Source organism: Helianthus annuus, chromosome 16, assembly GCF_002127325.2.
Source record: "Helianthus annuus cultivar XRQ/B chromosome 16, HanXRQr2.0-SUNRISE, whole genome shotgun sequence".
NCBI lineage: Eukaryota > Viridiplantae > Streptophyta > Magnoliopsida > Asterales > Asteraceae > Helianthus > Helianthus annuus.
Window position 1 is genome coordinate 118,395,257 of NC_035448.2, and position 27,628 is coordinate 118,422,884.

A 27,628-nucleotide genomic window follows, 5' to 3' on the forward strand; every position below is an offset into this window, starting at 1 on the left:
AAAACTCTTTTTTTCAAAAAATCATAACTTAATAAGCATTTTTGAAAAAAAAAAATCTTTTTAAGTTAAAACAAGCAATCCTAAACTCTTAGTGATGGTATGATAGATTTTTCTGCATGTTTTCAAAAGTTTTCAATAGCATTTTCTTCTAGTAGTTCTTGATATATACACTTCCGGGCGTTACAACACAAACGCCAAGGAAGAAAAAAACCATTTTTTTTTCTAAATTTGTTATGACTAGATTGTTGTATAATGTTTTAACTAGCTTAGAACCCCGTGTTTTACACTGGTTGCATAAATTTAATTTTATACAATAAACAATACAGTTATTTCTTTAAAATACCTCGTATATTGCATGATTTAAATAAATATAATATAATCGATTAACGCATACGGTTGTGAAGACATGTATTTAAATAATAAATTCGATGTACTATTTACTTATTAAAATTTTAATTAGTTATTTTTATTTATTATTAGGTTAGAAACATATGTATTACACGTGGTAGAACCAATGAAATATTAGATGATTATTAATAAGAAAAAAAAATAAAAAGAAATAATAAATAATTAAGAGAGTTCTATAAAGTTTGTGATTTAATATAATTTTCTTATTTTTGTATCCTATTATATACTAAATAATAATAGTATTAAAAAATATAATTCAACTAAATCTAATTTAATTGAGAATAAAAAATTATATGTTTATGTGGTTCTACAAAGGAAAAAAAACTTCTTCAATCTCCTACGAAGAAGGAGAAAATACAAATTATATATTATTATTAATTCAAAGGTTGACAAAAAGTTTTTATTTTTGTCTAAATTATATTTAGCTAAACTATTGTTTAATAGAAAAAAGAAATTGAAAAATAAGATAAGGAGATTACTGATTCAAAATTTAATAAAAAAAAGTTATTATCGTTATCTAAATTATATTTAGTTAAAGTATTATTTAATAGGGAAAATAAACTGAAAAATAAGATAAGAAAACAACAGAGATTGACACGTGTTAAAAAAAGATTTTTATTTATTAGTATAGAAAGATTATTACTTGCTTTCCATCTTAAATTTTTAGTTTTGTCAAACCTGAAGTGTAAACATGCTTTCCTTTATGATTGTACGGTTTTTTTAGCGACCAATAAAAATTGATCACCCGAGTAAACCCAATGGCAAAAGACCACCCACGTCTGCGAAAGTAGACGGTGTTGTCGCGCTGGTGACCCAGCCTGCCACGATTCTAGAGGAACCCCATCACCAACCCACTATGGTAAAACCAGAGGCGGACATAGAGTGTTATTAGGGGTAGCACGGACTACCCCTCAACCCCGTTTCCGTAGTGTAAAAATACCCCTTAACTCCTTTTCCGTATTGTAAAAATATCTCTCAACTCTGTTTCCGTTATATAGAGGATACCCCTAAGCCTAAAAAAAAGTTAGGATACCCCTAACTTTTCGGCTAGTTCTGCCACTGGGTAAAACCCCTGGCTTAACCTAGAGAAATTTTGCTGCAGGCGAGACTCGAACCCATCATCTTCCATGCACCTGAAGGTCATCGGCATATACACTTGTACATGTAGAACTTTTTTATCTTTTAACTTCCATTATAACACTAATGGTTAAACTATGACTATTTTCTTATAAATAGTTTAGTTATTTATGTTACATGAGAAAAAAGGGTTCAACTTTACTTACATTATTACACACAAGGATGCATATTGAACACCTCCAAGATGGAGGCATTTTTATAATATCCAGCTTTATCCTAACTCATATTTGATATATAAATTCTACACTTTATGGAGACATTTTTATATATTTTTTTTTTAATAAATTAAACCATCAAGGGATATCTCCAATAAAAAGCTTGTCATGGTCTCTAATCACTTCAATGGAATCAATTTCTGCTCCATCTTCATCTGTAACTATTGCATTTGTAGCATCAAATCCAAACTTCTTACCTTCAACATTAAATAAAAAAAATATATTTATAAAAAAGACTGATCTTGAAAAAAATGTACAACATACATACACAAAGTACAAACATATGTACCTGCAATGATCTTAAGCTCCATTAGTGAACTTGGTAGTTTGATAAGTTTCCCAGCCTCTGTACAATAAATCTTCTTCCTTTGCATAGGAAGCCCTTTGTAAATACTAACCCTGCTTACAGTTTGTCCATGTGATTTTACCAAAATACCCCTTGTCGTGGCCACGTCCTCTTTCCGGCTACCATGACCAATTTTCGCCACCACAGGCTCCTGATCCGGCATCATGATACGGTATCCAACCTCTCTTTTTGCCATAAAATCTACCATATTTTCTTCAGGGATATTGTTTTTGACGGCTTGATCATTCACATCCGCGCCATTCATCATGAGTAGCTTTACCATTTCTATGTTGTTTGTAGAAACCGCAATCTGGATAGCTGTTGATCCATGGTGGTCCTTTGAGTCTACAAGCAGGCCGTGTTTGAAGAGGCCTTTCATCACCGTTAGATCGTTCGTCTTTGCTACTTTGCACAAAAGCTCACCGGCTATGAAGGGGTCGGAAATGGAAGCCCAATGGAGTAGAATACGGAATACTGAGTGGTGGTTTGATGCTATGGCATCCCATAATGCAGTATTACCATAGATATCTGTCATACATTACATATATCATATATATATGTTAGTTGCTTATTGTCAAGCCAAAAACTATAAAAGAACGCAAAACAAAATGTACACAGTAAAATTTCACTAATAGCAGAGCTATTGGTAGGGAATAAAGTGGCTACTCCCACGGCTCCAAAAACCTTTCTTTTTGACGCGTACACAGTGACGGATCCAAGAATGAATGATAATAATTTAAAACAAAAATACCTCTAAGATGCATGTTGCATGCATGCTTTAGAAGGACCAAAACACATTCTTCATGCCCTTTTGATGCTGCAATGTGCTGATGCAAACACAATATACCGTCACATAACATGACCTCGTATTATTTAAATGAGATAGTTTTACGAAGATCTTGGTATAGAAAGATTAGTAAATTACCAAAGGGGTTCTTCCTTTTGAGTCACTGATGTTGGGATCAAGCCTTGCCTTGAGGAGTTCATCAAGAAAAGCAGCATTGCCCGTACCAGCAACGGTAAGCAAGTTCATAGACATGTTTGGATCTCCATCTACACTCTCTTCACCACCATCCAACAATAAGTCGCCTAAGTTCAGATCTTTAAGCTTCTTGTGATGCTGTGGAGATTCAAGACACGCGCATAATGTTCATAAGGGGTGTTTAAATTTGCGGTTTTGTAATAGAATATTGATTTAACAAATAGTGTTTGAATGTGATTACTTATTATTTCATCATCATCATACTCAGTATATCCCACCAAGGTAAGGTCTGAGGAGGGTAAGATGTAAACAGCCTTACCTCTACCCCGTAGGAATAGAGAGGCTGCTTCCAGTGAGACCCCCCGGCTCGATAGTAGTTTTGTATCAAGCCTTGGACATAAGGCACATAACACTCAACAATTGAGACAAACGCCGATTTGTGCATGTACCCCTTGTCTTTCGGTTATCAACGCCACCACATGATGCATGATTAACCATCCCCTCTTTTATCGTTATTTTCACGAAATTAGTAAAATAACGTTAAATTAGAGCACTTTCACTTTTGCCCCCGAGCGCCCACACATATATACATTATATGAGCATACTGCAAGCAGGGCGTAGATTACTTATTATTTGAAGTTGTAATAATCATCAGATTAGAAAAAAAGCACGTTACGCATGTGGAAAATTCTATTAAAGAATTATTAGAAAAATAACCAAAAACGACAAATTTTATGAGAACAATGAAAAGCAATAACCAAACGTTAGTAGTTATATGAATGATGAAAGTTAACCATACTTGAAGAAAGTTCTTGAGGATGGACACGTTGTCAGGTTGTTTGGTTTGCATTGCTTCAATGAGAGCTGTGGTTTTCAGCCGCAAGAGCTGGCTTAGGGTCTTGGTTCGGTAGGTGTAAGACTGTGGTCTGCAGCAAAGTGCACCAACTTCTCCAAACATGTCGAATGTACGTAAAACACCCAACACTTGTTCTTTCTCCATTGGATTACATTCTATTATTTCTACTTCACCCGAAACGATTATGTAGACTTCATCAGGTGCTTCGTCTCGAATTATAACATCTTCTCTTGGTGGTATGAATTCGGCCTTCATGTCCGCAATCTGTTTTCATATAGCGGGTTGACTTTTAAGGTCAAACAGTCTAGTATAGATTCAAGAGTGTTACATAGTCATCAGGAGTTTGGCAAACATTTCCAACCGAAAATGGAAAGAATTCGACATTCGTGGGCTTATGCAAAGTTTATGCAAATTTCGGATTTTAAACGTGAGAGCTTTGACTTGAAAAGTCAAAGTTTCAGGATCATACCAGTCGAAATTCGAAGAACAAAACAAAAACCCACATAAATCATAGAACAATGTAACATGTTTGACTTGAAAAAGGTCAAAGTTATTATAATTCATACCAGAAGTAGGAGAATTTCTCTGGAAACACCGTCGAACAGATAAACTTTTTCAACTGTTGCTAAAAACAAATGCAGTCTAATGCTTTTGCATATTGTTGTTGGCAGCTGCTCAATTAATTGTTGTTGATTCAAGCTCTCAGCCTTAAATCTCAAGCACATGTATGCCAGTATCTGTTCTTTAAGCCTTGTTGGAAGCCGATTCCGACCCACAAAACTTGATGCTGCTTCGATGCTATTTCTCTACAATGCAACAAATACACATTTAAATTAAAAGGTTTGACTTTGTGGTCAAACCAACATAGATGCCAATTCAAATTTCGTAAGATTCTTGACATGAAAGTAAGTCAATGACTACATACATGAACTTTGTAACAAGTAGAGTCAACTTATACAAGTCCAACATGCAATATGCGTCAAATTCCATGTAGAATTTTTGATTCTAAACTTAGTAGTTTGACTTCAAAAGTCAACTTTAAAGAAAGATTAATATAGAGCTTACAAATTCCATGGTGCGACGAGTGCCTTCAACAACTAAATTGGTCATGTTTCCGATAATGTAGGCGGTGAGGCCAAGATTGAAGAGCATATAGAACACAATAAACGCCATCTCCGCGCTGTTTTGGGCATGAAGATCACCATAGCCCACGGTGCTCATCGTAGTTATAGACCAATACATGGCTGATATGTATAGAATGTAAAGATCATCTTTCCTAAAGTTCGGGTTTGTTGACCCGATCCATGTTCTTCCTTCTTGTGGATACAACACTGCTAGCAAGTAGTAGATGCAACCAGCACAATGTACCAAAAATAAAGTCACCTGGGCACACCCCAACCAGACTTAAAAACACACATTAAACCATAAATTATTGATCCAAAAAGCTATCATTCCATGTCTTGATGTTGTAATTATTGACTTACACACAGAAGCCTGGCACATCTGACCCAAAAGTAGTTGAACCTTATGTCCTTCTCAAGTCTGTCATGATAATATGTTAGTTGATCTTATAGGCAATACTTTTTATGTTTAGGTGATTTAGAAATTCACATGTGGCGAGTTTTGGAAGTTAGGTGATCCGCTAGTTTAAATAGCGGTTCTCAAATCCGCTAATAGATTAGGGTTTTCTATTCAGACAGGGGAGGAGCTTAGAGGAGGCCGGACCGGGCCTCGGCCCGTGCGGTTTTTTCGCCCAGTAGTGTTAAATTTCAGGTTTTCGAGAATTTTTTTAAATGTGTATTGGTTCGGCCCAGGCTGATTTTATCTCCAAAAAACATCGGCCCATGCTAAGTTTTAGGTCAAGATCCGCCACTGTATTCAGAAGAGGATGGCGGCGCAGTTTGTTACTCGTCTACCTGCTATTCTTATGTAATTTGCCCTGCTAATTAGAATGCAATTTGTTTCATCAAAAAAAAAAAATCCGGTTGTGGGAATAGCATATGCATACCTCTTTTCTCATTTTTTATTCCACTAATTAATTTAAGATATAATGTTATTTTTTTATCTAATAACTTGTAATATTTAACCCTTTCAGAAAAATTAACTACACCATTTTGTTTAATATATTACAGACGTTCCGATATAAATTTTGTTAAAAACCGGTCTGACATTTTTAAGATCCGCTATTCCCATGAGCGCATCACCTAAAAACCAACACACTTCCAAAACTCATACAAAAACCACGTATGAATTACTAAACCACCTAAACATAAAAAAATTATGATCAAGGCCATCTAAAGGGTGTAAATGAGTTGAGCCAGGCTAGAGCTCGGATTGTTAAGAGCTTTACTCTAAGAGCTCGAGATCGTCTCATGAATAGATTTTCAAGCTCGAGCTCGTTTATTATTTATGAATTATTCATATTCATTTAATTTAATCTTTTTTATATATCACATAACATATATTATTTAGTTATTTTTATAATAATTTTATATGTACCAATAATTACTATGTACATATATATTTGGTATAAATTATAACAATATTAGGCTCATTTAGTCTGACGAGCTTAATCGGGCTCGGTAACTAAAGCTCAGAATCAGGCAAGCTTATTAAACTAGTCTATTTCTAAGCTCTTGAGTTTGCATAAGCTCGACATGATTTGAGCTTTTAACAAGTTGATCTCACACAGCTCACGAGCACCTCGACTCATTTACACCAGTACGCCAAATGACACAAAACATTAACCTACTTTACTTACCTGGTGAAAAACTTCTTCACACGGCGGAGCCGCCAGAACCGGAGCAAACCAATGATGGTATACGACAGTCCCATACCATGTTTTCCGGTGAACAAGTACGAAATCAATTCAAATGGCAATGTTGATGCGAAATCCATCACAAACCATGTCGATAAGTACCTTAATTTCCCCAAACATACAATTCGAATCAATACGTAATTAGGTTTGAAACTGTAAAGGGAATACTAGGTGAAGCTACGCGTTGAGACGAAATGTTGAAATTTGTATGACTCGGTTTCGACAAAAAAAAAGCGAATTTGCAATGGTTTTATTACACAAAAGGTGTATTATTAACCCAAAAAATAAAGTTTTTTTATATCGATTAAAAATCATAAAAACGATTACCGATACCGGTTCCGATAACAACGGTACTAGTACCGGTATCGATGTTGTTCGGTCGGTACCGGCTTACCATACCGCTATTTCGAATACAACTCTGTTTTCAATAAAAAAAATATATCAGGATGTCCAGACGAAAATTAAACGCAGCCGCGTATTTGGTTTTTATAAAAAAGAAACTAATGAACAGAACTTATATAGGAAAACTAGTTCATTAAAGTTGTATATTAAGACTTAAATGCTATTTTAGTTCATGTGGTTTGGTCACTTTTGTCAGTTTAATCCAAAGGTTTCATTTATAGTCTGTGGGTCAAAAAAGTTTTCAACGTTGTCATTTTAGTACAACCGACTTAACCCCATCCATACAACTCTGGTAAGTTAGGGGCAATTTTATCATCTATAGAAAGCAAAACCATCCCATCTAGTTCATTTGTGTTTAACTCGTCGGAACAAAAGTTGCCTACAACTTAACAGAGTTGTACGGATGAGGTTAAGTTAATTGGACTAAAATGGCAAGTTGGCAACGTTGAAAACTTTTTGGACCTACAGGCTATAAATAAAACCTTTAAACTAAACTGACAAAATTACCATAACCACATAGATTAAAATGACATTTAACTCGTATATTAATTTATAGTATAAGAGATGAAATTAAAAGTAAAAAAAATGTTATCCTAGAAAGAAAAAAAAAACTTGCAAATGTTAGTATACTATAGTAATAATTAGAAGAAGCTTATGCACCTGGTGGCGATGGATTTGTGATCACGAACAAGGAGATGAGTAGTGGAGTCAAAGTAAGCGACGAAGAAAGTCAAAACGATGTCGACGGCGAAGAAGAGATCGACGATGGAGTCAGCGATGTAGAGTAGTGTGTGAGATTGTGCAGAGGTGGTTTTCAGGAAGGCGACTTCGAAGGGGTATGTCCATGCTGAATATATTACCATTACCACCATTAATGTCTGCCAATACCTGCAATTGTTTTTCCATAGTTAGTTATCTTTTATATGTGCTGGTTAACGTACAAAGGATTATTAACATGCAAAGCGTACTTACGCATGAGGCAAAGTAATTACCCAACATATACATCTAATTACGCATGAAGTAAATATCGTTAGGGGAGTGGGTGTGATTAAAATTTCATTACTCACAACACCCAATCAAGTTCCGTCATATCATCAACCATTATTTCATCACTCACAACCTTTTTTAGTGGCGGTGGTCATCACTCACAACACCAAAAAATAAACCCCCATGTTCCCTTACAATTTCCATTTTCCACGACGTGATAAAATCCACGCGTTATAAATTTCACTCGTTATAAACTATGGTGGCAGCGGTGTTCTAAGGTCCATCACTCGTGATGGGGGCTCCATCACGGACCACCCCCACTCCCCTTACCTATGAATAAAATAACTAAACAATATATATAGGGTATTGTGAGAACCGCGAGAATCAATGTGAACACAAAATAAAATCTAAAAAAAATCAAAAAAACACTCAAATTTTTTTTTATATATTTAAAAAAATCGCTATATTTCGTTACAAAAAAAAACTTTTTTTTTCGATTAACAGTTATCCATGCACATGTGCATATGTATCATTACTTCGACAAATTCCGTAATACATTATCAGTAATAGACAATTGCACTTTAATTTACAATACCATCCGTAATACACTACGTTTTACATTACTAATATTCAAAATGCACATATGTGTCATTATGTATAACCATGATATAACGTGTTTTGATACAAAAAGTTTGTGATTTTGAATGGAGAAGTAGGCCCATATACAATGTTTTTGGTTAGTTATATCTAGTGGTTGATGGTTTGGTTATAGTTGTCTTTATGATGTAATATGTTGATTGGATGGTATAAATGAGGTTGATATACATGTAATTAAGTGAAAATATTGGTAATAGTATTGTATTATGGATGGTAGGAGGTAATGGTATTGTATTATGGATGGTAGGAGGTAATGGTAGTATATTATGGATGGTATGATAGATGAAAGGGAAAGTGTATTCAAAGTAGTGTACCAAAACACCTTATTTCAGGTTGATACATATAGATGCACATATGCATTTCTAATATTGGTAATGTAAAAAGCAGTGTATTACATATGGTCGTGTAAATGAAAGTGCAATTGTCTAATATTTGTAATGAATTACGGAATTTGTCAAAGAAATGATACATATGCACATGTGCATGGATAACTGTTACTCGAAAAAAAAACGATTTTTTGAAAATTTTTTTATTATTGACGAAATATAGCGATTTTCCAAAAAAAGTACAAAAAAAAAAGAATTTTTTGGGTGTTTTTTAGATTTTTTTAGGTATTTTTGGTTGTGTTCACATTGATTCTCACGGTTTTCGCAATAAAGGGTGGTTCCTAACGGATCCTTCTCCCATATATATATATATATATATATATATATATATATATATATAGGTTAATGCTAGACAAAAAACCCTAAAAATTTTAGGAAACTCTGGAAACTCAAAGCTCCCGACTTTTTTTTTTTTGAAAAAAATAACACATGTAATATACATGTTTTTAAGAGTTTTGGGCCAAAAAAACAAAAAAGCGCCGAGTACTTTTTAAAAAAAAAAAAATAAACAAGTTTCAAAAACTTCGTTGACTAACATGTGTTAGACAAAAAATGCTGAAAGTTGCTGAAATTTGTTTTTTTTTTAAAAAAACCTTTCGGCGTTTTTTTGATTTTTTTGGCCCAAAACTCTTAAAAACATGTATATTACATGTGTTATTTTTTTCAAAAAAAAAAAAGTCGGGAGCTTTGAGTTTCCCGGGTTTCCTAAATATTTAGGGTTTTCTATATAGCCCAACCCTATATATATATATATATATATATGTAATTACGCAACATGCATAATGAATTACGCACAATAATTACACAACTTATAAACATAATTACGCAACTTATAAACATAATTACATACGCAACCTGTATTACCCCATTCGTACGCGTCGCACGTTAAAATTATAGTATATATATGTATGTATAGTGAGAGAGAGAGAGAAAGTGTAAATACAATTAGGGTTAACGTACGACGCGTACGACAAACGCGCGTGATTTTGTTCTATAACATGCGTGATTTTGAAAAGTTTCATCAAAATCACGACTCGAATTGGGTTCAGTTTTCTTTTCATTTCAGTTCAAATTGGCCATTGTTCGGTCAATTCAATCGAATGGGGTTCAAATTCATCGTTGATTTTGAAAAGTTTCATCAAAATGACGACTTGAAATCAAAATAGTAGAACAAAGGTTGAAGGAACGTGACCAAGCTTTGATTCAGACCGTAGAACAGAGGATGTAGGAACATGACCAAGCTTTGATTCGATTGGAGTCAATAGTCAGTAACAATGGTATCAGACCGTAGAATAGGGGGGATGCGATTTTGAACTAGGAGTTAGGGGCATGCGTGATTATGGTATATAACGTGCGTGTTAATGTTTTCAACATGCATGATTAGGGTTTTTGAGTTTATAATGTGCGTGATTTTCAAATGAACGTGCGTAATTATATGTCATACCGGTCGTATGTTAAGAGTTATTGTACGTTAACTTTCCTATATATATATATGTATGTATAATGTGAGAATATTTAAAAAAACATAATGAATGTATTTTGGTTGAATTTTAGAACAATGTTAAAACTTAAAAGATGCCTTGGGATTTGAACTAGGGACACAATTTCAATACCCTTGTGTTTGGCTTAGCTTTTTGAAACAACTTATTGACTTATTGGCTTTTTCAAGCCAATAAGTTAAAATAATGTTTTGACAAGTGAAAAGAACTTTTTAAAACAACTTTTTGTATAAGGTGGAAAAGTCATTTTGAAAAGCTAAGGTTTCCTAGCTTTTTCGTTATAAGATTTTATATTCTGTTTTTTCTACAATTTATAGCAAAAGGTAGATAAAAACAAACACATCACAAAACCGTATTCGTTTTTTAATAAAACATACATATCGAAAGTTATAAAAGAAAAACACATATTTAAATTTATTAATGTCATATCAGTTAGTGTAAATAGCAAAAAGTTAGGTGTAAATAGAATAACCTTTTTATTTATATTGTAAAAACTAATTTGAATCCCATTAGGGCTGGCATATCGTGTATACCCGTACACGATAAGACACGACACGATAAGACACGACATGATAAGACACGATACACGAAATCCCATACACGAACACGACACGATAACTTATCGTGTCATTTTTTTCAAACACGAACACGACACGATATACACGAAAATTACCTGTTAATACCTGTTAACACGAGTGTTCGACTGTTATACACGAAAATTACCTGTTAATGCCTGTTAACACAAAAAAAAAACACGAACACGACATGCTATCTGAGAGTTACAGAGGGAGTTTAGGGTTTATATTTTTTTTTTGAATTGAATGAGGAATGAAAATAGAAAGGAATTAAGGAACCACATACACATGGCTGATGAGTTTTATTTAATTTAATTTCTTATCGTGTACTAACGGTATTAACAGGTAAACAGGTATTTAACCTGTTTATACACGATAATTAATAGGTAATCTCGTGTCTACCTGTTTGGTACACGATACCTGTTAAGGCCATACACGATATCTGTTAACTTCGCGTAGGTTCGTGTCATGTATTCGTGTATTCGTATAAAATTGCCAGCCCTAAATCCCATGCATTGCACGGACGAGATTGGTTTCAGTGCACTCGTTAGGGTGAACGGGGTGGAAGCGGGGGGTGGAAGTGGGCAAGGGGTGTGGCAAGTTATATAAAGCCCCATACATATATATTCTCACTACACACTCAAGTTACATAAAGCCCCATAAAGTCCCTCTCTTACGCGTTTCGCTAGTTGTCGCATAACGCCTTACAAAGGGCTTTGTGACTACACATGACATGGATAAGAAGGGAGTTTTTATTGTATCTTGAGGTAATTAGTTTCAAGGATGTTTAATAATATATTTATCTTCGTATATTATTTATGAATAAAAAACATTGGTCACTAAAGAAATAGTTTAAAATTATTTTATATTTAAAAAGATAATAAAAACATGAGAAGATTTAATAGCAACAGAAAAGTATCCTACAATAAAACACCTACAACGTATATAAAAAAGTGATCCATATATTAGTTTTCCTGATTGTTAACTTGAGTAAGTATTATTTGTTTAGATATAAACAAGTTTGATTCTTTCCAAACATAGTAAGATAACACTTTTCTTGAAAACTTTTCGTAAGAGCATCTCCAATAAGAGGCATTTTTTCTCATTCTTTAGGGTGCCTAGTTGGCACATGCCCAACCAATCATATTCTTTCTCTCACTTGCCCCTCTCACAAACACATTTTTTCTCTCTCTCCTCTCTTCTCTCTCCTCTCTCCTCACTACACTCACATAACTCACACTCATTCATTTTTTCTCATTTTTCCTCACAAACATCTTCACACCCTCTCTCCTCCACCTCACACCCTCTCTCCTCCACATCACTTTTTCTCTCCCTAAAAACACCTAAATAGTGCCTTATTGGAGATGCTCTAAGGACAAAAGAAATTCCAAGTTTTCTTAACTTTTAACTTTTATGAATATAAATAAATTAGAATTTGTATTCTAATTAAATAATTACTAATACTTTACTGGATGGCTACTAATTATAGCATGTCTTATGAATAGATGACATGTAGAAATGAGGTATTACCTATATTTGGAGTCCAATGGAGAGATGATGGTGGTGGATCTTGAATGAATATTGTTTTGTGTATAATTTGATGAAGCACCCAATGGAGGGATTATAACTTTTGACAAGCTCCTTATATTCAAGTGTTGTTCTTCCTCTCCCTTTACTTCCTTCCTCAAATCTATATTCATGTCTTTCACACTTCCATCGCTTGATGCGCTACCGTACAAAGTGGTGTATGATTTCGGAAACATTGGTTGCCTTACTTCCATATTTTACATACAAGAGACCAAGAGTCTAACCACGTTGTAAGAACACCTACCACGTTGTAAGAACACCCTACGCAATGTTATGGACCCGAGTCCTTAAAAGAAACACAAGAAAGAATCTTTGATGGTTAGGTAACGACCATAAACAAGTTACACATAAAGTTATACAAGTAGACTCGAATATAGTCTCTGTCAAAAAACATAGAATAAGAGATATAAAAGGAACATGTTGTCAGTCTTGTGCTAAGATGCGCAGTCTCTTTCCTGTGGAATGTTACATGGTATAAGCTAAAAAGGAATAACAGGTTGATAACAACCTTGTGACAAAGTTATGTCATTCATGTCTTATCTTTTCCTCTTATAAATAACTAATGACGATGTTGCGGTGATGATGTGCCGGCGATGACGATGATGGTCTTTGAGTTATTCCAATTGAAGAGGTGAAAGTAATGTTATGGACCCGAATCCTTAAAAGAAACACAAGAAAGAATCTTTGATGGTTAGGTAACGACCATAAACAAGTTACACAAAATTTATACAAGTAGACTCGAATATAGTCTGTGTCAAAAAACATAGAATAAGAGATATAAAAGGAACCTGATGTCAGTCTTGTGCTAAGATGCGCGGTCTCTTTCTTGTGGAATGTTACATGGTATAAGCTAAAAAGGAATAACAGGTTGATAACAACCTTGTGACAAAGTTATGTCATTCATGTCTTATCTTTTCCTCTTATAAATAACTAATGACGATGTTGTGGTGATGATGTGCCGACGATGACGATGGTGGTCTTTGAGTTATAGGTGAAAGTAATTGTGTATCAAAACACCAAAATGGTATTGATGTTTTTTTGTATTTTCATGTGACAAGTTGCTAAATTAGTGGAGTTGAAAGGTGGCCATTATGAATATATGTGACTATGACATTGACCCCATTTCTTATCTAATAGTGAGACCTCATCACACATGATCACACCACCATTTTAACCTATTGATACATCACCCATTTTTAAGCAACTTCAACCTAAACAAAACAAAACAATTACGAAAATGCCATAAGTTTCATCATTCTCCATATCTAATTCATGTTTTATTTAGATTTAAAAGCAAATAGATGGATATGAAGAGTTCACTAAATTTTCATGTAATCTGTTTTTAAATTGTTAAAATCTTTTCTTTATTTTTCATTCTCTTTTGTTTTGTGTAAGAGGTGGTGAAACTTGTTTATTGAATAATACTTTTTACTAAACTAAAACTTTTATTATTTCTTCTTCATCATCTACCACTTACAAAGATTAAAATTATCATAAAAACCACCACCCACTAGGAATGGGATTGGTACAGTACCCGTACCTATACCCGTACCAGTACCGAAAATACCGGTACCGAATTTGAACAAAACTAGGTACCAAATACCGTACCAAATATATAGGTACGGTGCGGGTACGAGTACGGGTACTGGTACGGGTATTTTCGGTACAGTACCCGCTTGGTACCATTTTGTTTTTATTTACTTTTTGAGCACTTGTACGAGTACTAAATAGGTAAAATTGATATGAGTACCAATATAGTATGAGTACCAAATAGGTAAAATTGGTACGAGTACTAATACGATACGGGTACCATATAGGTAAAATCAATACGAGTACACTATAAATACCATAATATGAAATAAAACATAATACAAAAAAACTTTTAAAGGTATACATAGAATTCGGTACCAGTACCCGTTTTTACCCGTACCCGTACCCGTACCAATACCGAAAGTACCGAATACCAAAATCAATAAAACTGGATACCGATACATGTACCAAATACCTAAAATCGGTACGGGTACAGGTACGGGTACGGGTACGGTACGGGTACGAGTACGGGTATTTGGGAAAAAAAAGCCCATCCCTACCACCCACCACCTAGAACCATCTCACACTCATGTTAGAACTAGTTCACTTAGTTGAGTATTAGTTAGGTCCACTAGTATAAATACACAGATATGTCTAATGTACAATTTGTAAATTATAATCACAAGTTTCTCAGTTTCACACTCTCTCTATTTTGTCTCTACTCTATAGTATTTTTCAATAACCCTAACTATATAAACGGCATATTTGCGTGTGGGAGAGTGTTGAGGAAATGGGTTCCGGATGGAGGAGTAGTAGTCTAAAGAGGAAAGAAAGTTGTGTGAGGATGAATAGAGGAGACGCCACTCACCACAATGTGAGGTTGCTACCCATTGATAAAAAGGTGACGTGAGATTGGAAGGAAGGTTGTCACAAGAGCGAAGCAACAATGTATGTTGCCCGAGTTGTGGCGAAGTGTTGATGGTAGATGCGTTGGCAAGAGTAGAGAGGAAAATAGAGCTTTTTTACGTCTCTGACCTTTTGTAAGAAAACGTACGGTCTATTTATTAAATATTTTTCCACAACATAAAAAAAACATTTTAGAATATAAACTATAAAGTATAAACACCACGTTAGTGAGTGCACAAGCCATATTTGTCGGTTTCAATAGTAAAAAAAAAGATACATCATTTCTTAATTAATCTGTTTTAAATGGTCAAAAACAATATTTTTGTAAGTTTTTTTTTATCTTATTTGTGAAAAAGTATCAACTTTATTGTTATTTTCGGGTAACATTTAAACACGTAAAAAGAACCATTAAGTGAGTTGGGTCCTTATCTACATCATGTTTATTTGTGATCTCATTGGTTTGTATATTCCAAATAGAATATGACATGAAATGTGATTTATAAAAGTAGCAAACTCTGAACTGAAGAATATAGATATAAATTCCAAGATTATTTTGATTGGACTAAGAATATAATTATGCCAAACCATGCCATGATGAGAAGAAAGAATTCTTGTATGGCCCATTTTAAAACACACATCAAGAATCCGTTCCTATTCTTGTCAAATCAGATGCAAATAATTGTGACATAACCATCAATTTACAATACTAAAAGCATCTAGTACAACCACTCTATAATCAACAACAACTTCATCTTTTCATTTACTCATTTACTTTATCAACTAGTTTCGCGTTTTCTCAAGGCCATCTACGAGAATGTTAAATAAATTGGGCTCTCGATGAGAAAAAACGGGCCCTACTCGCCTAGTCCAGTCATCACGCTTTAGCGTAGTGTTCTTCCTATTGCGTTGCGTTGTTGTGTTCTGTTTCACCGCTCTCCACCTTAAATGACGATTGATATTGAGTTTTTTATTTGAGTTTGAATGTTTTTTATTTGCATTGGGTACATGACGGGAATTCACTTGGTATCAGTATCATCTTGTTACTGTGGATACACGACGGAAGTTCGCTTGGTATCAGTCAGGGGCGGACCCTATGTGTACCAAGCCGTGGCACGGGCTACGGCTCAACTTTTTATCGGTAGCGTAAAAAATTAATTTTTTTCGGTTTTTATACCAAGGATACCCCTGAACAACTACGAGGACACCCCTAAAAAAGTATGTAAGCCCAAATCAATTGAAAATAATAAGCCCAAATCTCAATTGCCCAATATGTTAGCCCAAATCAATTGAAGATTGTAAATAATAAGCCCAATTGCCCAATATGTTAGCCCAAAATAATAAAAGATTGTAAATAATTGTCCAATTGCCCTGAAGTTTTGATGCACGGCACGACACAACTACGAGAATACCAATTAATTGAAAATAATAAGCACAAATCCCAATTACTCGTTTCGTCACACTATAAGCAATGATGATAAATTTGCAAACTTGAATGGAATAAGTGATCTAGCGCGTGTTATGGTTGAAACGGGAACGCATAGTTCTTGTCCTTCAGTTTATCGGGTAGTGAAGCTAGCTTTGCTTGACCGATTGCAACCGCAACCGTTGAAAGATGTTTTTTCGAAATTGAAGCTTGTCAAAACGGATTTACGCAATCGAATGGGCCCGGAATTTTTGAACAATGCTATGGTTTGTGCGGTCGAAAAGGATTTTTTATGTGAAGTAAAAGATGACGATGTGATGAAACGATTTCAAGCTATGAAAAAAAGAAGAGGACAAATTTATTAGGTATTTGTTTTATTTTATTTATTTATTGTCGTTTTTTTTAGTATTGTATGATTGCACAGTGAAAAAAAAAGTTCGGGTGTAACACCTCGAAAATTTACGTCCAATAATGTATTGACACGTGTCATAGACTTTGCATATGCGAAAACATACTTTAGAGGGACTAAAGTTGACAAACAGTGAAAACTATGGAACGTAAGGGTCCAAAGTGTCAACAATGGATAAATAGACTCTATAATAACCCTACATGGTGTTTATAACCCTAAACGGATAGATCATGGATCATACGAAGCGGAAAATGCACGAAAGTAAGGAATTTCAAACTACAGGGACTAAAAGTCTCAACATGTTGAATTTATACCTCTGAGAGATCTTTTAGCAGCCCCGAAGCTTTGTAATGCTAGAATATACTCACTAGAATATGTGGTAAAAATTTCATGAAGTTTTGTTATCGTATGAGAAAGTTATGGCCAAAACCGTACTTGAGGGGTTAAAAGCGTCAACGTCGAATTTCATGACTTTTCGGGTGAGCGCAAAGTTAACCGAGGACATTACCATGTTGGTAAATGTCCCAAGGTTCTTAAAAATCAGATTTGAAAGTCTAAGGGTCAAAATAAATAGCCAAAACCTCGATTGCGAAGAACAGGGACCAAAACTGCAACATTTGAGCAAAGTTTGGGACTGCAGACCCCAGGCGGCCCGCCTGGGCTGCCTTAAGTGGGCCGCGTGACCCTGCCAGCATCAGAAATTCGCAAATATCAGATTTTGGGTCAGTTTTATGAGTTGATGACAGCTATTCTCACCTCCCAAACCCTCCAATCAACTCTCATGCATGTAAGGACACTTGTGAACATCTCACAACATCAGAAACACCCTTAAATCTGATCAAAATCACCACAATTGAGTTCTTGAGTTAGAAAACAAGAACACTTGAAACTTCAAAAATTTACAAGGCAACTTCTGGAGCTTCCTGATCGACAAGGCAACCTCATAGTGATTCCTAAGCTTCATTAGGACTCTTGTAAGCATCCATAACCTTCTCTAATTCGTTCTAGCTTTGATTATTAGCCAAAAGTCAATCCGTCATAGTTATAGTTTGACTTCTCGATTAAACGAAAACGGCTCAGTAATTTCTCAAATCAAAAGTACCTACAAGTTGGTATTTATGTGGGAAACAAACCCTCAAAAGGGTATTCTCTGATTCCCACTCTAAGCATGCTATTTGTCGAGTCAAAGTTGTTCTTAAAAAGTCAACAGGAAGTGTTTTTGCAAATTATAGCATAAATGGTAATATAGATGACATGCAATCAGTTTGATCATCAAAAATAACTTTATAAAGAATATAAGAATATGTATTATCATGATCAACTCGATAATCTTTAGTATAAACTCGGATCGGAACCGAAAGTCTTATAAAACGACTTTTTCTTTGACTCTTGATTCGGATCCGTGCATGCATGTTTGAGACTGCATTAGAGCTTATTTTTGACCATTTTTAATTATGTGTAACTCTCTGGAATTTTACATCTTGAGTCCATGCTTAACCGATTCATATGCATGTTTCCGATTTATGCTTAAAGTTGACTATTTTGCCCTTTTTGCTATAAAACGTGATTTTTGGAAAAGTGAAAGAGTAGAAACCTTTATTACTGATTTATAAACTCGCACCGAAAATTTGATATCAGTTGGAGGTCCAGATTTCGAGTTATGTCCGATATCGTAAAACTATAGCTTTTTGTTAAATAAACGGCGCATTTAGCGTATAACCTATTTAAGGCCACTTTTTGATATAAAACTTTTTACCCACTGATGTTATATAATATTTTGGGATTTTTGAAGATTTTTGTTTAATTTTTGGCTGATCGTATCATAGGTCTCTAAGCTTGATTCGGTTAATACCGGTTTTGACCTTTTAAGCCGTAAAATGAGTTTTATAAATCCTTTTGACCCCAAACCTTTTTCTACTGATTTTATTTGTTAAATAAATTATTTTGAGCACTCTGGAAATATAAAAATCTCAGCTTTCTTTTAAAAACCCGGAAACGGCTCTAAATCGCCTTTCTAAGCGTTTTTAACGCATAGTATGTACTATAACCATATTTAGCATATAAAATCTATACCTACTGAAGTATTTAGCATATTTTTATATAATAACAGTAAGTATAAGTTTTTGAACTCAGGTTTCCAGTTTTGACATTTTTAGCCCTTGTGAAATTACCATAATACCCCTACGGTGCATAGTTTGATTTTAAATGATAAGTTTCATAAACGGGTCATACCCTACTGTTATAATATGTCAAATTAAGTATATATACTGTATAAATCAGACCTGTAACTCAGAGTTCCAATTTAACTCTTTTATAATATCTTAAATGACCAAAATGCCCTTATAAGGCATAAATTGAGTTTAAATTCATCCGGGGCATAATAGAACATAACTTGCTGATATTATATCATATTTAAAGCATATTATCTCAGGGAACTTGCATATGACTCTTTTGGATACCCGTAACGCTCTTTTAGCGTTCGGTTCGGTTTATGTAACTAGTTTGCATAAATTGACCGAAACGGGTCAAACGTTATCATTTTTGTCTCAAAATCCAGAATGTATTTAGTATACCCATATTATACAAGTATTCAAACTTGTCGGGTCTAAATCACATTCTATCCGGTCTTCGCTTAATCGTGCGCTTGAATCGTATCGTCCTTAAAACTAACCGGCCTAAGCTTCGGCTTAAATGAAGACCCGTTAGTATTCTAATTGGTTATTTATACCATCATTCCAGACTAGAGCCTTCCGGTAAATTGTACCTATGCTTACTTAAGTGAATACGGCTGAGTTATTATAATTCTTGCTATTTAAGACAGGAGCTAGCTCAGGTAAATACTCTTAACTTATTTTCCCTATTACGGGCTTGGGATACGGTAATATAAATACCGCATGGTCAGGTATGGGATTCGAAGACCAATGAGTCGGGAAATCCAAATAACCTGTTTTAATTCGTATTGCTTGACTGAAACATTGGGGGTTAATGCGACCGTGTCCTGGATATCCTTGACTCATTAAATGCAATGGCCACGACCTAAGCACGGGGTGTAGGCATACACCTGACAGATGCTATATGCTTATTAATCAATTATACCCAATAAGGGATTCCCAATAAGGGAATAGTGGTGTGTCGGTTAATCTTGAACCGGCATAGAACCGGGCCCCGTATGTAGAGCAAGTTATGTAAAACTGATAACATGAGATATAGTTTGTCCCAAGTATAAAAGATTAATCTTGCCTTGTGCATCTTAATCAAGTGTCAAAATAGTTTTGTGCCTTGTGCGCCTAAACCAATTTTCACAAACTCTTTTCAAATGAGTCAGTTGAGTGTATTTACCAGTGAAAACTGACGTATTTTCCAAAGTCTAAGTGACAGGTACAAGTACGTAATAGGCTGGAAGCTGCTCAGGGCGTTAATAAGGAATCTTGCAAGTTCTAGGCGCCTAAAGTCTGTTGAACAACATTTAAGTTTTAAGATCCGCCTGTGGATCCTCTATTTTCCATTGTAATACTTGATATTACTTTATATTCGGATTGTAATATATTTATCTTTTGCTTCCGCTGTGCATTTATAAATTGTGTTGTTTGACTATGATGTTATCAACTACGTCACGATACTCCCCACCGGGCCCACCGGTGACACGTGGAAATTGAGGTGTGACAGGTTGGTATCAGAGCCAACATTGAGTGAATTAAACACTAGCCTTTTGTGTTTAATCTCAATGACACAATAGCACATTCCTTAAAACTTCTGAGTCTAGACTTAACATAGGAATACCCTCATCTCTATTCGGAGAATTTTTGTTTTCAATTCTATATATTCTTGATATGTCGTCAAGCAAAGAAGCTATAATGAAAATTCTCCCCATTAGGAGCCTTGAAATGCTGGGCTTCGTACCGCGACCAGGATTAACGTACGACCAAGGAGAGGACATTCAGAACAAAAATGAAGAAGAGATTCCTTTTACTGAAGATCGTTTCCTTAAAAGTCTTTATAACGATATTTATCTTTTGGTCCCTTTGAGGACAACATCATTTCTTTTAAGTTCCTTTTAGGACAATTCGGTATTTTTATAATCATTGGAATGCTTTATCAAAATTTCATTTATTCAATATATAAGAATATAATATATGAAATAAATTAAAGTAACATTCCTTTTGCAAGATCTACCATTATTATAAAATGGCAAAATCTAAAAGGACAAGACCTAGCCTCGTGTCATATTAAGACCCGGCCAAGATGGCAGTTCCTCAATTCAGATTCAGATCCTTATTAGCATTTCAATTTAAAATTTGTTCTGCGTTAATTATAAACTCAGAATCTTAAGAGTGAAACCTAGCCTTCGGGTCAATTATAAGACCGGGCCAAGATGGTAAGACCTGTTTAAAAGATTCGTATCCCTGTTAACATCTGAAAACATGTTAACACTCCTGGCAAACGTGGTTCGATAAAATCACATAAATCATCCCTAGAATGGATTATTCCAAACCTTCCTTATTAAAATAATCATCCCTTAAGGACGAAGTGCCACGGGCTATAATACACTGTCCGATTGCGACATCGACAGTTGTGATCTTTTGAGATTCCCTGTCCTAAGGGGGTGAGCTATGCTCAAAACCCTCTAGACGATAATCTGGTCGTCATGTCATTATTATGACCGCTGAACAACAATTGATTCCAAATTAAAGTACTAATCCTGTCGTTATGTCATTATTATGACCGCGGAATGACAGTTGATTCAAATTAAGTGCTAATCCTGCCGTCATGTCATTATTATGACCACTGAACGACAGTTGAATAAATTAATGGCACTGATCGTGGCGTCATGTCATTACTGTGACCGCTGAACGTATCGTCAGTACAATGACTATATGACTTAACCTCTTACGAGATGTTAATTGATAGGCCCACGGGCCAGAAATTTTAATAAAGACAGTCGTAACCTATGACTCCCTGTCAGAAAAAGGTAATGAACTAGGTTCAAACCTCAAGGCTTTGATTCTCTGAAATCCTAGCTTATAATTTATAAATGTCCTTGTGACTAGGCCTTTGTGCCACCTTAATATCCGTAATGTTTCATAACTAGGATAAATTGTAGTGCCTCGATTCTCAGAAATCATGACTTATAAATTAAACTTGTCTTCTCGACTAGGCCATTTGTGCTATTACTAACTTATAAATTAGGATTCATGATAAAAATCCCGAATAAAATAAATACTATTCCTTTTCTGTTAAGTGTATGTATTAAAAGAGAATCTTAAAAGGTTTGACCTAGCTTGAATGTCATTGAAGACCTTGCTAAGATGGTAAAACCTGTTTAGAAGAGATTCAGATCCTGATTAACACTTGAAAACGTGTTAACACTCCCGACAACAGTGATGCGATAAAATCACGCTTGTCATCTCTATATTAGGAACTTCCAAACCCCTTAATCAGCCTATATAATCGATAGGAATCATGGCTAATAAACGTCGAACATGATGTACACATCTAAACATCCACCTGGGATGTATACCTACGGGCGAAGACGCATACATGAAAAAGATAGTTTTATTTCATAACTTCTTGTCAAAACAATGAGTTATGAGATTTTCCAATCCAAAGGAATCATTGATTATGTTTTAAAACTTCCCTAGTGACAAGGCGTCTGTGCCATCAAAAAGTCCTTTGGAACAAGCCTTTATGCTATATAAAGTGTCGGTACGACATTGACAGTCGTGACGTATGTCCCCCGTCTATTAAATATGAAGAATTATGTTCCGTTCAAACTCCAAAGATGGTTTATCTAAAAACCTAGGCCAAGCATAATAAAATAAATTTAATACTATCTATTGGTCCATATGGTAAAGTTACACCATGAATATTTAATCGCCACGTTCGACAATTCGCTGTATAATTAAACAATTATTATTACATGGTTAGTTAGCCTTCAAAGCTTCATCCCGGCTGACTCTTCTGGGGCTCACAATCATCTAGTTAGTCAGAATGATGTACATTGACTAGCCTTTGTGGCAAAATAAATTATCTTCCAAAAGATGACGGTTGTAGTCTCTGACTCTCTGTCCAAAGGTGAAGAACTATGTTCGAACCTTAAGATCTCTGATCCAATAAGATTGCAGCTTATATATTAATTCCTTAAGTGCCATATTTTGTATGTCCTTTGTGACAAGGCCTTCGGGCCTATGATTATTAATGTCCTTCATGACAAGCCTTCCAACTATCTAAAGATTGTCGTTATGACAAGGATAGTTGTGACATTGTGATCCCCAGTCAAAAGGTAATGGACTCGGTCCAAACCATAAACACAATTGATGGTCCTTTTTGACCTAGGCTAAATATAATTGACATACTTTCTAGTAGCATACTACAAGGAAGTTATAAACCTAACAACCATTATGGTTTAGTAATACCATGACTTTATAAATCATCCATTACGATGATTCCATAATAACTTGCATCTAAGCATATGTTATTTTTGGTGTTAGTACCAAAGCTCCAGAATGGAGGTTTCCGACGAAGCACACAGCAATACAGAGGCTAAAAACAAGGATGCAAATATAAATATAAATGTTAATGGCACTACTCTTCAGGCCTTGATTAGCGCAACAATTAGTGAAGTTGTGGATAAGGTCCTTGAGAACAAAAAGGAATCGAGTGTCACTCACTCAAGGATCCACACGGAAACGCATACATCAGCTCGTAAGGAGAGCTCCGTTCACTCTTCAGATGAAAAGAGCGAACCTCAGGAGTTAGTACTCTATGATAAGCCCCGTTCAACTGAGGGCGGGTGCACCTACAAATATTTCGTCTCATGCAAACCCAGTGATTTCAATGGCGAAAAAGGAGCAATTGATGCCATGGAATGGCTTGAGGAAATGGAAACGGTTGTGGACATCAGCGATTGTGCTGATAAGGACGTAGTAAAATTTGTTTCACAATCTTTTAAGGGAGAGGCTCTTGTATGGTGGAGGGCCATGATGCAGTCCACGGGGAAAATTCCCCTATACCTTATGGGATGGTCCAAGTTTGTGGACCTTATCAAAGTGAACTACTGTCCACAACATGAAGTGGAAAAGGTGGAGACAGATTTTCTGACTCTCACAATGAAAAACCTAAATTGTCAGCAATATGTTACCGACTTCAACTCCCTATCTAGACTGGTACCCTATTTAATTACCCCGGAACCAAAACGCATTGCGCGTTTCATCGGTGGTTTGGCACCAGAAATAAAAGGGGATGTTAAGGCTTCAAGGCCAATCAACTACAGATCAGCTGTAGATCTATCCTTGTCTCTCACTCTAGATGTAGTGAGACAAAAGTCGTTCATGAATGAAACCAATGACAAAAGACAAAAGGAGGAGGATAACTCTCAGAATCCTAAGAAGAACAAATCCAAGCTCAACAATAACCAACAGGATTCCAACAAGAAGCCTACATGCAAAACCTGCAAAAGAAGACATTGGGGGCAGTGTCGATTAAACCAAAAGATAAAGCAATGTGGCATCTGTAAAAGAGCTGGCCACCAGTCCTACGAATGTAGGGACATGAAGGATGCAAACTGTTTCAGCTGTGGTGAAAAGGGGCACATCAGTACTAATTGCCCTAAGGCTGCCAAGAAAGGAGCAGCTAGGTCTGGAAAGGATAAGAAAGGAACCGCCTGGACTACCGGTTGAATACCTGAGACAGTGCACATCGATAATAGCATTAGGTACGTCCTTTACCATTTAGCATTGATAGTGACTGCCAAGTATTTTTACATTGATGCACGGGATAATAAACCTTTAGCAAACCATAAGCTTATCAAACTCTGGATTACATTCATAAGGACATCATATATTAAATATGAGGTATGATTTACCAATGGAATCTTTAATGACCTCTCTCCCATCCTCGGAGATAATCCTTTCATAAGAATTTGGAGTACTCTTCCCCAGAAAGAGTGCGACAATATATATTATTTATTTTATTTTATTATTTTTCTCATTGTTTTCTATCGTCTGCGAATGCCAAACTATGTTTGATAAGAGTACCATATGAGGATTTGCGTATCCTAGTGTGTCCCATAGATTGCTTCCATGCCTGATCAGTATGGAGGTTTAATGCATGGGATCCCCGAAGATATCCCAATGGTCATATTGTACTAAAGTCGACTAGTAGTATTCAAAGAAGATATCCAATATAAAATGTCCTTATAAGTATCTCTACTTAGGGCATCTTTGCAACGGTAAAAGGAATGTGTCATTTATCTGACACCGACAGCGATAGATGAGCCAAAGCCTGAGAATACGGAAATCTCTGACATCTCTATGTGTCATAATTAGCTTCTTTATAAGATTACCATGTTTACCTTCGGAGAGGCAAGAGGATGTTAGGACAAACATCCCGCTTAGGGCTGCAGTTATGGTAAGAATCTTATATCTGATATTACCAACGAAATAGGAAGAACTAAGAGCCAAATCAATAAGTTTTGGATAAGGTTTCGTAAAGCCAAAATTCAAATTTCTAAGAACTCCGATTTTTAGTAAATAAGAAAGACGGTTCATCCAGCTTATGCATTGATTACCGCAACCCTATTTAGGCAATAACTAGAAATCCCCAATTGCTGCCAGGATCGTCGATTTATTCGACTAGCTGTAAGGAACAGCTATTCTTTGAGATTAGTCAAGCAGTGGTTGGAATAACCATATCGCCTTAAGATAAGCTTTTCGGTAATAGTTGTTATATAAGTATCAATGCTGCTCCTTTAGGAGACCTTGTATAGATAAGATGTTAAACATCTATTGCTAGACAGAAAATTGGTAAGTCCAATTATCAGGATCTGAAAGTTGCCTTGGAAACAACGAATAAGATCGAGCAAATCCATAACCATCTATAAGTTGCCAGTATTCGGCAGAGAATCAAGGAATCATGGAAATAGCAAACCTCCTAAGTTCTTGTTAAGAAATAAGGTTCAACAAAAGATATCACCCTGGAAAGGTGTGCCAATCTGTTAATTGTCAGGCTAGTAAGCTCTGAATATATGACATCATTCGAAGTAATCGAATATATCAAGATCAAATAACTTATGAGCCAAAACCTATTTAAGGAGCTTGGTGGAGCTCGCAATGTATTACACCCTAAGGATTAAAGGATATGTTTCGCTAATAAGTCAAGAAGCACTATCACATAACGGTTGGCAGACAGACGGACAAGAGTGAGCGTACCATCCAAACATTGGAAGACATGCTTCGAGCATGTGTGATTGATTTAGGTGGCAGTTGGGATAACCACCTACCCTTGATAGGGTTCTCCTATAAAAATAGCTACCATACTAGTATTAGGGCTGCGCCTTTTGAGGCCTTATACGGTAGGAAGTGTAGATCGCCTATATGTTGGGCAGAAGTTGGAGATGTCCAACTATCAGGACCAGAAATCGTTTTCAAGACGACGGACAAGATCGTTCAGACTCGCGATCATTTGAAAGCTGCCAGGGATAGGCAGAAAAGTTATGCGGATCCAAAGCGCAAAGATTTTCACTTCGATGTAGGTGATAAAATGTTACTTAAGGTATCGCCCTGGGAGGGGGTGATGCGATTTGGTAAGAAAGGCAAGCTAAGCCCGAGGTACATAGGACCCTTCGAGACTGTTGAGCGTATCGGGTCAGTTGCTTATAAGTTAAACTTGCCTGAAGAACTTAGCGCTATACATAATGTGTTCCGCATCTGTAATCTGAAGAAGTGTTTCGCTGACGAATCACTGGTTATACCGCATACAGGTATACACATAGATGAAAGTTTGAAGTCCGTGGAAAAAAAAACCATTGTCGATTGAGGATCGACGGGTGAAGAAGCTTCGAAGGAAGCATGTGCCTATAGTTAAGGTCAAATGGGATGCCCATAGAGGTCCCGAATATACGTGGGAAGTGGAATCCGCGATGAAGGAAAAAAAATATCCTCATTTATTTCAGTAAATCTCGAGGTCGAGATTTCTTTTAAGGGGGTGAGGATGTAACACCTCGAAAATTTACGTCCAATAATGTATTGACACGTGTCATGGACTTTGCATATACGAAAACATACTTTAGAGGGACTAAAGTTGACAAACAGTGAAAACTATGGAACGTAAGGGTCCAAAGTGTCAATAATGGATAAATAGACTCTATAATAACCCTACATGGTGTTTATAACCCTAAACGGATAGATCATGGATCATACGAAGCGCAAAATGCACGAAAGTAAGGAATTTCAAACTACAGGGACTAAAAGTGTCAACATGTTGAATTTATACCTCTGAGTGATCTTTTAGCAGCCCCGAAGCTTTGTAATGCTAGAATATACTCACTAGAATATGTGGTAAAAATTTCATGAAGTTTCGTTATCGTATGAGAAAGTTATGGCCAAAACCGTACTTGAGGGGTTAAAAGCGTCAACGTCGAATTTCATGACTTTTCGGGTGAGCGCAAAGTTAACCGAGGACATTACCATGTTGGTAAATGTCCCAAGGTTCTTAAAAATCAGATTTGA

General features: G+C 35.6%; 1 protein-coding gene across 1 annotated transcript; it reads right to left on the reverse strand.

The window, feature by feature from the left end:
* Positions 1 to 1,615: 1,615 nt before the first annotated feature.
* LOC110915158 (potassium channel AKT2/3) lies at positions 1,616 to 13,883 on the reverse strand. The gene is made up of 13 exons (XM_022159811.2): positions 13,644 to 13,883; positions 13,364 to 13,513; positions 12,799 to 13,141; positions 7,825 to 8,052; positions 6,706 to 6,864; positions 5,429 to 5,486; positions 5,010 to 5,327; positions 4,511 to 4,750; positions 3,888 to 4,208; positions 3,032 to 3,226; positions 2,858 to 2,933; positions 2,050 to 2,634; positions 1,616 to 1,957 (listed from the first exon to the last, which is right to left on the reverse strand). The coding sequence occupies exons 3-13, from the start codon at positions 13,047 to 13,049 to the stop codon at positions 1,839 to 1,841; spliced, it is 2,550 nt and encodes an 849-aa protein (XP_022015503.1). The 5' UTR covers positions 13,050 to 13,141; positions 13,364 to 13,513; positions 13,644 to 13,883; the 3' UTR covers positions 1,616 to 1,838.
* Positions 13,884 to 27,628: the final 13,745 nt, after the last annotated feature.

Bases quoted from the DNA above. Each gene is read 5' to 3' on its own strand.
- LOC110915158 (XM_022159811.2), bottom strand. From the start codon at position 13,049: ATGGAAGTAAGGCAACCAATGTTTCCGAAATCATACACCACTTTGTAC. The intron at 4,751-5,009 runs GTAAGCTCTATA...GTTGCATTGTAG, and splicing joins CTCGTCGCACCATGGAATTT to AGAAATAGCATCGAAGCAGC. The intron at 3,227-3,887 runs GTATGGTTAACT...GAATCTCCACAG, and splicing joins TCCTCAAGAACTTTCTTCAA to CATCACAAGAAGCTTAAAGA.